The 14,452-nt window shown below is 71.1% G+C and overlaps 1 protein-coding gene across 1 annotated transcript; it reads left to right on the top strand.

The window, feature by feature from the left end:
• Window positions 1-697: 697 nt before the first annotated feature.
• LOC149524468 (uncharacterized) lies at window positions 698-10,634 on the top strand. The gene is made up of 4 exons (XM_089777651.1): window positions 698-772; window positions 9,122-9,271; window positions 9,339-9,432; window positions 10,204-10,634. The coding sequence occupies exons 1-4, from the start codon at window positions 698-700 to the stop codon at window positions 10,632-10,634; spliced, it is 750 nt and encodes a 249-aa protein (XP_089633777.1).
• The last annotated feature ends 3,818 nt before the right edge of the window (window positions 10,635-14,452 follow it).

The following is a 14,452-nucleotide window of genomic DNA, read 5'->3' as shown; positions in this document are numbered from 1 at the left end:
TCAAGGGGGGCACTGAGACCTCTTAGCCCCCAGTTCCTGTAACCAGATTCCATCTGTGCTGCGCTGTGCTGGAGGAGCAATAAACCACCCTCAATTCCACTGGCTGGTGCAGTCTGTTTGTGCCATTTCGGGGTGCAGGAGACGGGGACCCCAACGCGCTGTCACAGCAGGGAGCAGGATGGGGGCCCAGCAGGAGGTGCTATGGGACAGAGAGCAGGGAGGAGGCTCAGCAGGGGGCACTGTGGGGCAGGGAGCAGGGTGATGGCCCAGCAGGGGGCACTGTGGGGCAGGGAGCAGGGTGAAGGCTGGCAGGGGGCACTGTGGGACAGGGAGCAGGGTGATGGCCGAGCAGGGGGTGCTGTGGGGCAGGGAGCAGGATGAAGGCTCAGCAGGGGGCGCTGTGGGGCAGGGAGCAGGGTGATGGCCCAGCAGGGGGTGCTGTGGGGCAGGGAGCAGGTTGATGGCCCAGCAGGGGGCACTGTGGGGCAGGGAGCAGGGTGGAGGCTCAGCATGGGGCGCTCTGGGGCAGGGAGCAGGGTGGAGGCTCAGCAGGGGGCGCTCTGGGGCAGAGAGCAGGGTGGAGGCTCAGCAGGGGGCGCTGTGGGGCAGGGCATGCTGACTGAGAAACAGAAAGCCACGCCCCACATTCCCATCACGTGCCCGAGCCTGAGTAGGAGATTTACCAGAGAAGTGGCCCATGAGGGAGGCTGAAGGACCTGGGCTCCTTGAGTTTGGGAAGGAGACGACTGAGGGACGCGCGGGCGGCTTTCAGGTACCTAAAAGGGGGTCGCGAGGGGGGCTGTTCCCTTTGGCCCCTGCAGACAGGACAAGCCGCCAGGGGCATAGGCTGCAGCCAGGGAGGTTGAGGTTGGACATCAGGAAACGCTTCCTGCCTGTCGGGGGGTCAAACTCTGGACCAAGTTGCCGGGGGTTGTGGAATCCCCGTCCCTGGAGACGCTGAAGGCAGGTTGGGCAGACACCTGCCAGGGCTGCTCTAGGCGATGCCTGGCCCTGCCGGGAGGGCGGGGAACTGGGCTCGACGCCTCGCGAGCCCCTCCCAGTCCTAGGACTCTAGGATTTTGTGGATGCTTCCCTTGGCTCTGAGATAGGGCCAGAAATGAGGGGTTCAGTGTATGAGAGGGGTGCCATGAAGCAGGCTTGGGTTGCAGGCTCAGGATGGGAGGGGGGGTGCAGGTGCGGGGCCCAGCAGGGATGCTCTCACCTGGCAGTCAGTGCTGACCCCAGTGCAGCACTAGGGGGCGCCGTGGGGCAGGGAGCGGGGCGGAGCTCTAGGGGGCGCTCTCACCTGGCAGTCAGTGCTGACCCCAGTGCAGCACTAGGGGGCGCCGTGGGGCAGGGAGCGGGGCGGAGCTCTAGGGGGCGCTCTCACCTGGCAGTCAGTGCTGACCCCAGTGCAGCACTAGGGGGCGCCGTGGGGCAGGGAGCGGGGCGGAGCTCTAGGGGGCGCTCTCACCTGGCAGTCAGTGCTGACCCCAGTGCAGCACTAGGGGGCGCCGTGGGGCAGGGAGCGGGGCGGAGCTCTAGGGGGCGCTCTCACCTGGCAGTCAGTGCTGACCCCAGTGCAGCACTAGGGGGCGCTCTCACCTGGCAGTCAGTGCTGACCCCAGTGCAGCACTAGGGGGCGCCGTGGGGCAGGGAGCGGGGCGGAGCTCTAGGGGGCGCTCTCACCTGGCAGTCAGTGCTGACCCCAGTGCAGCACTAGGGGGCGCCGTGGGGCAGGGAGTGGGGCGGAGCTCTAGGGGGCGCTCTCGGCGCTGGCACCGATCCCCCGCTGGTACCTGGGCACCGTGCTGCTGGCTTTGGCCTGCGACTTGGCACTGAGGCCTGGAACTTGTCCCATGCGGGCTCGGGCGCTGGGGCAGAGCAGTGGGGGATCAGGGGCTGCTCCTTGCAGTGTGTCCTGGGGATGTGATCCTCCTTCCCTGCCCACAGGAGGCTGCATCGCACAGTGCGGCTCTGGTGCCCCGGTGGGGTGGGGGTGTCTCCTTTCTCCGCAGGTGCCCTGAGGGCAGCAGGGGCTGGCAGGGCCCAGTGACCTGGGGAAGGGCGTTACCAGCGCTGGCTCCGGAAACAGCCTGCCCGGCACAGGGCCCCGTGGGACGTAGGGTGGGGTCCTGGGGAAGACCGTAGTGGGGATTGTATTCTCTCTTGCAGTCACTGTATTGTATTCACTCCGAGTGCTTTGGTGTGTGTGTGTGATTCTACTGGCCTGGGTTGTTCTGGAGTAACGGTGTGTGCCTCAGTTTCCCCGAGTACTGCACCACGATCTGGACGAGGCAGGGGAGCCGGGCAGGACTCACTGGGGAAGTAGGTTCAGTCTCTCACATCCTGAGGCCCAGGTGAGGGCAGGTAACATCTGGGAACTGGAAGCAGGACAAGGGAGGGGACAAAGCTGCCTAGAGGGCTAGGACCAGTGGCTGGGGGTTTGGGGAGAGGGGACTGTAGCTGGCTTGTGGGGACAGGGCAGGGCCCCGGCTCTGGGCCCCCTCTTCCCAAGACGGGCTTGTACCCACTGCTCCTGGTTCCTATCCTACCTGCCGCCTGAGAGTCCGCTCTGGCTGGGGGGAGCAGGGCCGGGGACTCCCCCTCCCGTGACAGAGGGACTGAAGACAAGTCTGGGGTGGAGTCTGAGGGGCTGGGGACCTGGCAGACGCTGGCTGGGGTGTGTGCGAGCACCGGGGGCTGGGCTGTTTATAGACTCCACTCCCTGCCTAATGCATCTGATTGGATTTGCTCAATGTGATTACCAGCCCTTTGCCTTTGATAACGAGGTTCTGAGCCAGGCGCCTGTCAGCGCGGGGGGGGGGTGGGTCCCGTCCCGCCCGTGTCCACAACGTGGGACCGCAGAACTGGGCCAGGAATGGGGGGGAGGGGAGCCACCGGCCCCGTGGGGCTCAGCAGAACTGGGCCAGGAATGGGGGGGAGGGGAGGCACCGGCCCCGTGGGGCTCAGCAGAACCGGGCCGAGCGTGGGGGGGGAGCCACCGGCCCCGGGGGGCTCAGCAGAACCGGGCCGGGCGTGGGGGGGGGAGCTACCAGCCCCAGGGGGCTCAGCAGAACCGGGCCGGGCGGGGGGGGGGGAGCCACCGGCCCCGGGGGGCTCAGCAGAACCGGGCCGAGTGTGGGGGGGGGAGCCACCGGCCCCGGGGGGCTCAGCAGAACCGGGCCGGGCGGGGGGGGGGAGCTACCAGCCCCAGGGGGCTCAGCAGAACCGGGCCGGGCGGGGGGGGAGCCACCGGCCCCGGGGGGCTCAGCAGAACCGGGCCGAGTGTGGGGGGGGAGCCACCGGCCCCGGGGGGCTCAGCAGAACCGGGCCAGGCGTGGGGGGGGGGAGCTACCAGCCCCAGGGGGCTCAGCAGAACCGGGCCGGGCGGGGGGGGAGCCACCGGCCCCGGGGGGCTCAGCAGAACCGGGCCGGGCGTGGGGGGGGAGCCACCGGCCCCGGGGGGCTCAGCAGAACCGGGCCGAGTGTGGGGGGGGGGGAGCCACCGGCCCCAGGGGGCTCAGCAGAACCGGGCCGGGCGTGGGGGGGGGGGAGCCACCGGCCCCAGGGGGCTCAGCAGAACCGGGCCGGGCGGGGGGGGGGGAGCTACCAGCCCCAGGGGGCTCAGCAGAACCGGGCCGGGCGTGGGGGGGGAGCTACCAGCCCCAGGGGGCTCAGCAGAACCGGGCCGGGCGGGCATGGGGGGGGGGGGGGGGAGCTACCAGCCCCAGGGGGCTCAGCAGAACTGGGCCGGGCATGGGGGGGAGCCACCGGCCCCGTGGGGCTCAGCAGAACCGGGCCGGGCGGGGGGGGGGGGAGCCACCGGCCCCGGGGGGCTCAGCAGAACCGGGCCGGGCGGGGGGGGGGAGCCACCGGCCCCGGGGGGCTCAGCAGAACCGGGCCAGGCGGGGGGGGGGAGCCACCGGCCCCGGGGGGCTCAGCAGAACCGGGCCGGGCGGGGGGGGGGGGGGGGCGGGGGGGGGAGCCACCAGCCCCGGGGGGCTCAGCAGAACCGGGCCGGGCGGGGGGGGAGCCACCGGCCCCGGGGGGCTCAGCAGAACCGGGCCGGGCGGGGGGGGGGGGAGCCACCGGCCCCGTGGGGCTCAGCAGAACTGGGCCGGGCGGGGGGGGGAGCCACCGGCCCCGTGGGGCTCAGCAGAACCGGGCCGGGCGGGGGGGGGGGGGGGGGGGAGCCACCAGCCCCGGGGGGCTCAGCAGAACCGGGCCGGGCGGGGGGGGGGGGGAGCCACCGGCCCTGTGGGGCTCAGCAGAACCGGGCCGGGCGGGGGGGGGAGCCACCGGCCCTGTGGGGCTCAGCAGAACCGGGCCAGGCGGGGGGGGGGAGCCACCGGCCCCGGGGGGCTCAGCAGAACCGGGCCGGCTGGGGGGGGAGCCACCGGCCCCGGGGGGCTCAGCAGAACCGGGCCGGGCGGGGGGGGGAGCCACCGGCCCCGGGGGGCTCAGCAGAACCGGGCCAGGCGGGGGGGGGGAGCCACCGGCCCCGGGGGGCTCAGCAGAACCGGGCCGGGCGGGGGGGGGAGCCACCGGCCCCGTGGGGCTCAGCAGAACCGGGCCGGGCGGGGGGGGAGCCACCGGCCCCGTGGGGCTCAGCAGAACCGGGCCGGGCGGGGGGGGGGAGCCACCGGCCCCGGGGGGCTCAGCAGAACCGGGCCGGGCGGGGGGGGGGGGAGCCACCGGCCCTGTGGGGCTCAGCAGAACCGGGCCGGGCGGGGGGGGGGGAGCCACCGGCCCCGTGGGGCTCAGCAGAACCGGGCCGGGCGGGGGGGGGGGGGGAGCCACCAGCCCCGGGGGGCTCAGCAGAACCGGGCCGGGCGGGGGGGGGGGGGGGGGGGGAGCCACCGGCCCCGTGGGGCTCAGCAGAACCGGGCCGGGCGGGGGGGGGGGAGCCACCGGCCCTGTGGGGCTCAGCAGAACCGGGCCGGGCGGGGGGGGAGCCACCGGCCCCGGGGGGCTCAGCAGAACCGGGCCGGGGCTGGGGGGGGAGCCACCGGCCCCGGGGGGCTCAGCAGAACCGGGCCGGGCGGGGGGGGAGCCACCGGCCCCGGGGGGCTCAGCAGAACCGGGCCAGGCGGGGGGGGAGCCACCGGCCCCGGGGGGCTCAGCAGAACCGGGCCGGGCGGGGGGGGAGCCACCGGCCCCGTGGGGCTCAGCAGAACCGGGCCGGGCGGGGGGGGAGCCACCGGCCCCGTGGGGCTCAGCAGAACCGGGCCGGGCGGGGGGGGGGAGCCACCGGCCCCGGGGGGCTTAGCAGAACCGGGCCGGGCGGGGGGGGGAGCCACCGGCCCCGGGGGGCTCAGCAGAACCGGGCCGGGCGGGGGGGGAGCCACCGGCCCCGGGGGGCTCAGCAGAACCGGGCCGGGCGGGGGGGGGAGCCACCGGCCCCGGGGGGCTCAGCAGAACCGGGCCGGGCGGGGGGGGGAGCCACCGGCCCCGGGGGGCTCAGCAGAACCGGGCCGGGCGGGGGGGGAGCCACCGGCCCCGGGGGGCTCAGCAGAACCGGGCCGGGCGGGGGGGGGAGCCACCGGCCCCGGGGGGCTCAGCAGAACCGGGCCGGGCGGGGGGGGGAGCCACCGGCCCCGGGGGGCTCAGCAGAACCGGGCCGGGCGGGGGGGGAGCCACCGGCCCCGGGGGGCTCAGCAGAACCGGGCCGGGCGTGGGGGGGGAGCCACCGGCCCCGGGGGGCTCAGCAGAACCGGGCCGGGCGGGGGGGGGAGCCACCGGCCCCGGGGGGCTCAGCAGAACCGGGCCGGGCGGGGGGGGAGCCACCGGCCCCGGGGGGCTCAGCAGAACCGGGCCGGGCGGGGGGGGAGCCACCGGCCCCGTGGGGCTCAGCAGAACCGGGCCGGGCGGGGGGGGGAGCCACCGGCCCCGGGGGGCTCAGCAGAACCGGGCCGGGAGCACATGGCCCTGCCCCGCCCCATCTCCCTGCTGAGCTGGCGCCGCCCGGCAGCCACTGCTAGGCCAGGAAGCAGCCCGGGGGCAGCAGGCACAGGGGAGGGGCTGGCACGGGCCGGGCAGGTCCCTCTGGCCTGGATTCCCGCCCTGTCCGGCTGTACGGGCAGCGCCACCCTCAGCCGCTCCAGGGCCTGCGCACGGCCCCCGCCCTCCCCGGCACTCCCAGCCCGCAGCTGCTCCCCACTGGTGCCCGGGGGTGTTTGCCCGGCCGGGGGAGCGGGGCAGCTGTGCTCCTGGCTGGGGCTCCTGCTCTGGGGGCAGCAGGGGGCTGAGCTGTGGCAGGGGCCCAGAATGAGCCGTGGGGGTCGGTCGCTGGGCCCCGCGCCCCTGGGCCTGCTTCCAGCTCTGGCCCTGCTGCCCGGGCTGCCCAGTGCCTGGCGTGGCCCCCCTGTGCCAAGCGGGGTGGCTCCCAGAGGCAGGTGCTGTGGGTCAGGGTGCTTGGGCCGCCCTGTGCCCAGAGGCTGTCGCCGGGCCCTGCCCTGCCCGAGGGCTCTGGGGCGCCCGGGGTCAGAGCAGGGGTCTCCCTGCCCGGCGCCTGGGATCCTCAGTGCTCCGGCTCTGACCCCGTTCCCAGCCTGCCCACTCCGGTTACAGCAGCCTCGAGGGCTCACGCTGAGCCGGGCCCTGCTGCTCTGGGCGCTGCCCGGGCCCAGGCGAGACGGGCTGCAGAGAGCCAGGGCGGCAGGAGCGGGGCCCTCGGCCCAAGGGGGCGGCCCTGAAGTTTGGGGGTGGAGCCAGGCTGGGAGCTGGGGGCCCCGGCTCTGCCCGCCCACCTCGGCGCACGGGTCCCTGCGGGCTCGGCGAGGTTCCGGCCGTGCCAGGCGGGCGCGGCGCCGGGGCAGACGTCACTGCCTGCCGCTCGCGTCACCGCCGGGGCCAGCTCCCGCCCGGGGTGGGCGCGGCCCCGGGAGCGTCTCATGCGGTTACGACGTGTCTGATTGAGGCAGGAGGCGCCAGCAGCTCCCTGGGGAGCTCCAGGCCAGGGCTGGAGGCCCAAGTAATCCAATCGGGGCCGGCTGCAATCGAATTAGCCCCAATTAACCCAGTGGCCGCGCGGCGCGGCCTGTCCCCTGCCAGCGGGTTTGGGCGAGGGAGGGAGCCGGGAGCGGGGGCGGGGAACCGAGGGGCTTGGCCACCCACCGCTGGCTCCCGTAACCCAGGCCCTGGCGCGGCCTGCGAACAGGGCACGAGCGCGCCAGGCTGGCGCTGCGGGGGAGAGGGGCTGGGCCCAGGCATTGGCCCCTGCAGGGACAGGGTCACGTGGAATGCACCTGCCTCGGGGACGGGTCTGGCCAGCGCCCGCATGATGGGACCCTGGCCTGACGGGGACCTCTGGGCCCCACAGCAATACAGATAACAAGGTAATCGCTCCGGGGGGCGCACACACACGCTGCCTTCGCACGCACGCTGCCTTTGCACGCAAGCTTCCTTCGCACGCACACGTCCTTTGCACGCTTCCTTTGCACACGCACGCTGCCTTCGCACGCACGCTGCCTTCGCACGCTTCCCTTGCACACGCACGCTGCCTTCGCACACACACGCTGCCTTCGCACGCACGCTTCCTTTGCACGCACGCTGCCTTCGCACGCACGCTTCCTTTGCACGCACGCTGCCTTCGCACGCTTCCTTTGCACACGCACGCTGCCTTTGCACGCACGCTGCCTTCGCACACGCACGCTGCCTTCGCATGCACTCTTCCTTTGCACGCACGCTGCCTTCGCACGCTTCCTTTGCACACGCACGCTGCCTTCGCACGCACGCTGCCTTTGCACGCAAGCTTCCTTCGCACGCACACGTCCTTTGCACGCTTCCTTTGCACACGCACGCTGCCTTCGCACGCACGCTGCCTTCGCACGCTTCCCTTGCACACGCACGCTGCCTTCGCACACACACGCTGCCTTCGCACGCACGCTTCCTTTGCACGCACGCTGCCTTCGCACGCACGCTGCCTTTGCACGCACGCTGCCTTCGCACGCTTCCTTTGCACACGCACGCTGCCTTTGCACGCACGCTGCCTTCGCACACGCACGCTGCCTTCGCATGCACTCTTCCTTTGCACGCACGCTGCCTTTGCATGCTTCCTTTGCACACGCACGCTGCCTTCGCACGCACGCTGCCTTCGCACGCTGCCTTCGCACATGCACGCTGCCTTCGCACGCTTCCTTTGCACATGCACGCTGCCTTCGCACATGCACGCTTCCTTCACACTCATGCTTCCTTCACACACATGCATGCTGCCTTTGCACGCGGCCTTCGTACGTTTCCTTCACACACACGCTTCCTTCCCACACGTGCACACTTCCTTCGCATGCTTCCTTTGGACACATGCACGCTTCCTTCGCACTGAACAAGCCCAAATCCCTCAGCCTCTCCTCGTGAGCTTTGTTTTGTTGCATGTGCTTTCTGCTGCCCTGCCCTGTAGTAACCCCCTGTGTGTGCCTCAGTTTCCCTGGGCATGGCACCGCTGCCTGGATGGGGCTGGGAATCCTGGGTGCAACTCACGGGGGGAAGCTGCCCCAGCCTGGCAGGTTCACACTGGCCCAGGCTCTGGAGGCTGGGAGGGGTGTGACCAGGTGATACACCCAGGCGGCCCTGAAGGCGGGGCTGGTGGCACGCAGAGACGTGCTGCGGGGGGGAGTGACTGTGGGCTGGCTGGGGGGCACAGGGCACATGAGGCTGTGGATGGGGGGGCAGGGCCCGGGGCTCCCCACCCCCAGGGGACAACGTGCATGGACCAGCCCTTGCCAAGTGGGGCTGGAGGTGGCAGAGACACTCAGCAGTGCAGCCCTCGTGCCAGAGATCAGGGCTAATTACTACGGGAGAGCCGGAGCGGTTCCTCCCCAGGCCTGGCTCTCTGCCCCCACGGCCCCGCCCGCAGGGTTGGGACATGAGCAGCTGGATTCCCCCAGCCTGCGGAATCCCAACGCATTACTGGGGAGGGAGAGCGGAAAAACAGGGATGGGTGTGAGGGTCAAAGGGCTAGAACCCGGGAGCAGAGAGCCCCGACAGCGACCACGGCCCCCGACAGCGCCCACGGCCCCCGACAGCGCCCACGGCCCCCGACAGCGCCCACGGCCCCCGACAGCGTCTACGGCCCCCGACAGCGCCCACAGCCCCCGACAGCGCCCACGGCCCCCGACAGCACCCACGGCCCCCGACAGCACCCACGGCCCCGACAGCGCCCACGGCCCCCGACAGCGTCCACGGCCCCCGACAGCGTCTACGGCCCCCGACAGCGCCCACGGCCCCCGACAGCACCCACGGCCCCCGACAGCGTCTACGGCCCCCGACAGCGTCTACGGCCCCCGACAGCGACCACGGCCCCCGACAGCGTCTACGGCCCCCGACAGCGCCCACAGCCCCCGACAGCGACCACGGCCCCCGACAGCGTCCACGGCCCCCGACAGCGTCTACGGCCCCCGACAGCGCCCACGGCCCCCGACAGCACCCACGGCCCCCGACAGCGCCCACGGCCCCCGACAGCGTCTACGGCCCCCGACAGCGCCCACAGCCCCCGACAGCGACCACGGCCCCCGACAGCGACCACGGCCCCCGACAGCACCCACGGCCCCCGACAGCGCCCACGGCCCCCGACAGCGTCTACGGCCCCCGACAGCGCCCACGGCCCCCGACAGCGCCCACGGCCTCCGACAGCGTCTACGGCCCCCGACAGCGCCCACGGCCCCCGACAGCGTCTACGGCCCCCGACAGCGCCCACGGCCCCCGACAGCGTCTACGGCCCCCGACAGCGCCCACGGCCCCCGACAGCGTCTACGGCCCCCGACAGCGTCTACGGCCCCTGACAGCGACCACGGCCCCCGACAGCGTCTACGGCCCCTGACAGCGTCTACGGCCCCCGACAGCGCCCACGGCCCCCGACAGCGCCCACGGCCCCCGACAGCGTCTACGGCCCCCGACAGCGCCCACGGCCCCCGACAGCGTCTACGGCCCCCGACAGCGCCCACGGCCCCCGACAGCGTCTACGGCCCCCGACTGCGCCCACGGCCCCCGACAGCGTCTACGGCCCCCGACAGCGTCTACGGCCCCTGACAGCGACCACAGCCCCCGACAGCGTCTACGGCCCCTGACAGCGTCTACGGCCCCCGACAGCGCCCACGGCCCCCGACAGCGTCTACGGCCCCCGACAGCGCCCACGGCCCCCGACAGCGTCTACGGCCCCCGACAACGCCCACGGCCCCCGACAGCGTCTACGGCCCCCGACAGCGACCACGGCCCCCGACAGCGCCCACGGCCCCCGACAGCACCCACGGCCCCCGACAGCGTCTACGGCCCCCGACAGCGCCTACGGCCCCCGACAGTGTCTACGGCCCCCGACAACGCCCACAGCCCCCTCGGAGCTGGCTGGGGACACGGAGCAGAGAGCCCCGACAGCGCCCACGGTCCCCGACAGCGCCCACAGCCCCCGACAGCGCCCACGGCCCCCGACAGCACCCACGGCCCCCGACAGCGTCTACAGCCCCCGACAGCGCCCACGGCCCCCGACAGCGCCCACGGCCCCCGACAGCGTCTACGGCCCCCGACAGCGCCCACGGCCCCCGACAGCGCCCACGTCCCCCGACAGTGCCCACGGCCCCCGACAGCGTCTACAGCCCCCGACAGCACCAACGGCCCCCGACAGCGTCTACGGCCCCTGACAGCGCCCACGGCCCCCGACAGCGCCCACAACCCCCGACAGCGCCCACGGCCCCCGACAGCGCCCACAGCCCCCGACAGCGCCCACGGCCCCCGACAGCACCCACAGCCCCCTAGGAGCCGGCTGGGGACACGGAGCAGAGAGCCCCGACAGCGCCCACGGCCCCCGACAGCGCCCACGGCCCCCTAGGAGCCGGCTGGGGACACGGAGCAGAGAGCCCTGACAGCGCCCACGGCCCCCGACAGCGCCCATGGCCCCCTAGGAGCTGGCTGGGGACACGGAGCAGAGAGCCCTGACAGCGCCCACGGCCCCCGACAGCGCCCATGGCCCCCTAGGAGCTGGCTGGGGACACGGAGCAGAGAGCCCTGACAGCGCCCATGGCCCCCGACAGCGCCCATGGCCCCTAGGAGCTGGCTGGGGACACGGAGCAGAGAGCCCCGACAGCGCCCATGGCCCCCGACAGCGCCCATGGCCCCCTAGGAGCTGGCTGGGGACACGGAGCAGAGAGCCCCGACAGCGCCCATGGCCCCCTAGGAGCTGGCTGGGGACACGGAGCAGAGAGCCCTGACAGCGCCCATGGCCCCCTAGGAGCTGGCTGGGGACACGGAGCAGAGAGCCCTGACAGCGCCCATGGCCCCCGACAGTGCCCACGGCCCCCTAGGCCTCCAGGGAGCCGGTGGAGACTGCCCGGTGGAAATAGGCCCCGAGCCACAGCCCCCCCTCAGCCAACCTCTGCTCCCTAGTCCCCTCATTTGCCGCCTCGAGCAGACTGGTGTCAAGGAACAAGGCCAGGCCTAGAGCGGGGATGGGGGAAGAGACCTTTTTTGGGTCAGGGCCCAAGAAACCCTAAAACCCAACACCCCCAAACCCTCCCTGATGTGGCCCCCACCTGAGGAGACTGACACGTTCCCCTCCCCCCCAGAGTTGGGGGGGCCCAGGCGAGTAGATTTTATGTGCTCCAGTGCGGGGGAGGCTGGAGCACCAGTGCGGGCGCCCCAGTTCTTTGAGGGGTCAACAAACACGTGGGCAAGGGGGATGCGGTGGATCTGGTGCACTTAGATTTCCAGGAAGCCTTTGACCAGGCCCCTCACCGCAGGCTCTTACGCAAAGTCAGTTGCATGGGATAGGAGGGAAGGTCTCTCGTGGATTGGTAACTGGGACACAGAATGGGGCGCGGTAACTAGCAGGGATCTGCCCTGCAACCAGCCCTGTCCAACGGATTCACAGACGACCTGGACAGAAGGCTAACCAGGGAGGTGGCATTTGCAATGATCCCAACAGGCGAGAGAGCTAAGAGCAGAGCAGCCTGCGAAGAGCTTCAAAAGGGTCTCACCTAACTGAGGGTGATTGGGCAACAAAAGGACAGGTGACTTTTAATGCTGATAAATAAATCCTATTGCTAGTAGCCCAGTGTCTGATACTCTGTAACGCTGAGACGCTGGCTGTTCCCTCTGGGTGGCGCTGTTACTGAAATGCTGGCTGTTCCCTCTGGGCGGCGCTGTTACTGAAATGCTGGCTGTTCCCTCTGGGCGGCGCTGTTACTGAAATGCTGGCTATTCCCTCTGGGTGGCGCTGTTGCTGAAACACTGGCTGTTCCCTCTGGGCGGCGCTGTTACTGAAATGCTGGCTGTTCCCTCTGGGCGGCGCTGTTACTGAAATGCTGGCTGTTCCCTCTGGGCGGCGCTGTTACTGAAACGCTGGCTGTTCCCTCTGGGGGGCGCTGTTACTGAAATGCTGGCTGTTCCCTCTGGGCGGCGCTGTTACTGAAACGCTGGCTGTTCCCTCTGGGCGGCGCTGTTACTGAAACGCTGGCTGTTCCCTCTGGGCGGCGCTGTTACTGAAATGCTAGCTGTTCCCTCTGGACGGCGCTGTTACTGAAATGCTGGCTGTTCCCTCTGGGCGGCGCTGTTGCCGAAATGCTGGCTGTTCCCTCTGGGCGGCGCTGTTACTGAAATGCTGGCTGTTCCCTCTGGGCGGTGCTGTTACTGAAACGCTGGCTGTTCCCTCTGGGTGGCGCTGTTGCTGAAACGCTGGCTGTTCCCTCTGGGCGGCGCTGTTACTGAAATGCTGGCTGTTCCCTCTGGGCGGCGCTGTTGCTGAAACGCTGGCTGTTCCCTCTGGGGGGCGCTGTTACTGAAATGCTGGCTGTTCCTTCTGGGCAGCGCTGTTGCTGAAACGCTGGCTGTTCCCTCTGGGTGGCGCTGTTGCCTGAGTCATGTCCTTCCCTCCTGCCGTGGCGCTCGGCTCACTTCTGCGCCGCTCAGCTGGGCCACCATGGGGGAGCCCAAACGGCCACTTGCTCCCCCACGGCGGCCCCCTGAGCGATGCAGTAGTCAGCCGAGCTCCACGGCGGGAGGAAAAGGGGGGCGCGAAGGGGGGCGGAGCAGTGACGTGCGCCATGAACGTCACCGCCCTGCCCCCCTTCGCCTCCCGCCGTGGCACTCGGCTGACTTCTGCGCCACTCAGCCAGGCCGCCGTGGGGGAGTAAGTGGCGCAAGCGTCCGTTTGGGCTCCGCGGTCCCCCGAGTGAGAGGCAGGACGGGGAGAAGGAGAAAGAGAGAGACGGAGAGAGAGGCAGGAGGCGGAGGAGAGCTGAGAGGGGGGGAGGCAGTAGGAGGAGAGAGAGAGAGACGGAGAGAGAGGCAGGAGGCGGAGGAGAGCTGAGAGGGGGAAGGCAGTAGGAGGAGAGAGAGAGAGACGGAGAGAGAGGCAGGAGGCGGAGGAGAGCTGAGAGGGGGAAGGCAGTAGGAGGAGAGAGAGAGAGACGGAGAGAGAGGCAGGAGGCGGAGGAGAGCTGAGAGAGGGGGGAGGCAGTAGGAGGAGAGAGAGAGAGACGGAGAGGGAGGCAGGAGGAGGAGGAGAGCTGAGAGAGGGTGGGAGGCAGTAGGAGGAGAGAGAGAGAGACGGAGAGAGAGGCAGGAGGCGGAGGAGAGCTGAGAGGGTGGGAGGCAGTAGGAGGAGAGAGAGAGAGACGGAGAGAGAGGCAGGAGGCGGAGGAGAGCTGAGAGGGTGGGAGGCAGTAGGAGGAGAGAGAGAGACGGAGAGAGAGGCAGGAGGCGGAGGAGAGCTGAGAGAGGGGGGAGGCAGTAGGAGGAGAGAGAGAGACGGAGAGAGAGGCAGGAGGCGGAGGAGAGCTGAGAGGGTGGGAGGCAGTAGGAGGAGAGAGAGAGAGACGGAGAGAGAGGCAGGAGGCGGAGGAGAGCTGAGAGGGTGGGAGGCAGTAGGAGGAGAGAGAGAGAGACGGAGAGAGAGGCAGGAGGCGGAGGAGAGCTGAGAGAGGGGGGAGGCAGTAGGAGGAGAGAGAGAGAGACGGAGAGAGAGGCAGGAGGCGGAGGAGAGCTGAGAGGGTGGGAGGCAGTAGGAGGAGAGAGAGAGACGGAGAGAGAGGCAGGAGGCGGAGGAGAGCTGAGAGGGTGGGAGGCAGTAGGAGGAGAGAGAGAGAGACGGAGAGAGAGGCAGGAGGCGGAGGAGAGCTGAGAGAGGGGGGAGGCAGTAGGAGGAGAGAGAGAGACGGAGAGAGAGGCAGGAGGCGGAGGAGAGCTGAGAGGGTGGGAGGCAGTAGGAGGAGAGAGAGAGAGACGGAGAGAGAGGCAGGAGGCGGAGGAGAGCTGAGAGAGGGGGGAGGCAGTAGGAGGAGAGAGAGAGAGACGGAGAGAGAGGCAGGAGGCGGAGGAGAGCTGAGAGAGGGGGGAGGCAGTAGGAGGAGAGAGAGAGAGACGGAGAGAGAGGCAGGAGGCGGAGGAGAGCTGAGAGAGGGGGGAGGCAGTAGGAGGAGAGAGAGAGAGACGGAGAGAGAGGCAGGAGGCGGAGGAGAGCTGA

Source organism: Pelodiscus sinensis, chromosome 4 (assembly GCF_052426305.1).
Source record: "Pelodiscus sinensis isolate ZL-2025 chromosome 4, ASM5242630v1, whole genome shotgun sequence".
Classification (NCBI taxonomy): domain Eukaryota; kingdom Metazoa; phylum Chordata; order Testudines; family Trionychidae; genus Pelodiscus; species Pelodiscus sinensis.
Note: the sequence above shows the minus strand (reverse complement) of the source record. Positions and strands in the feature narration are given on the sequence as shown.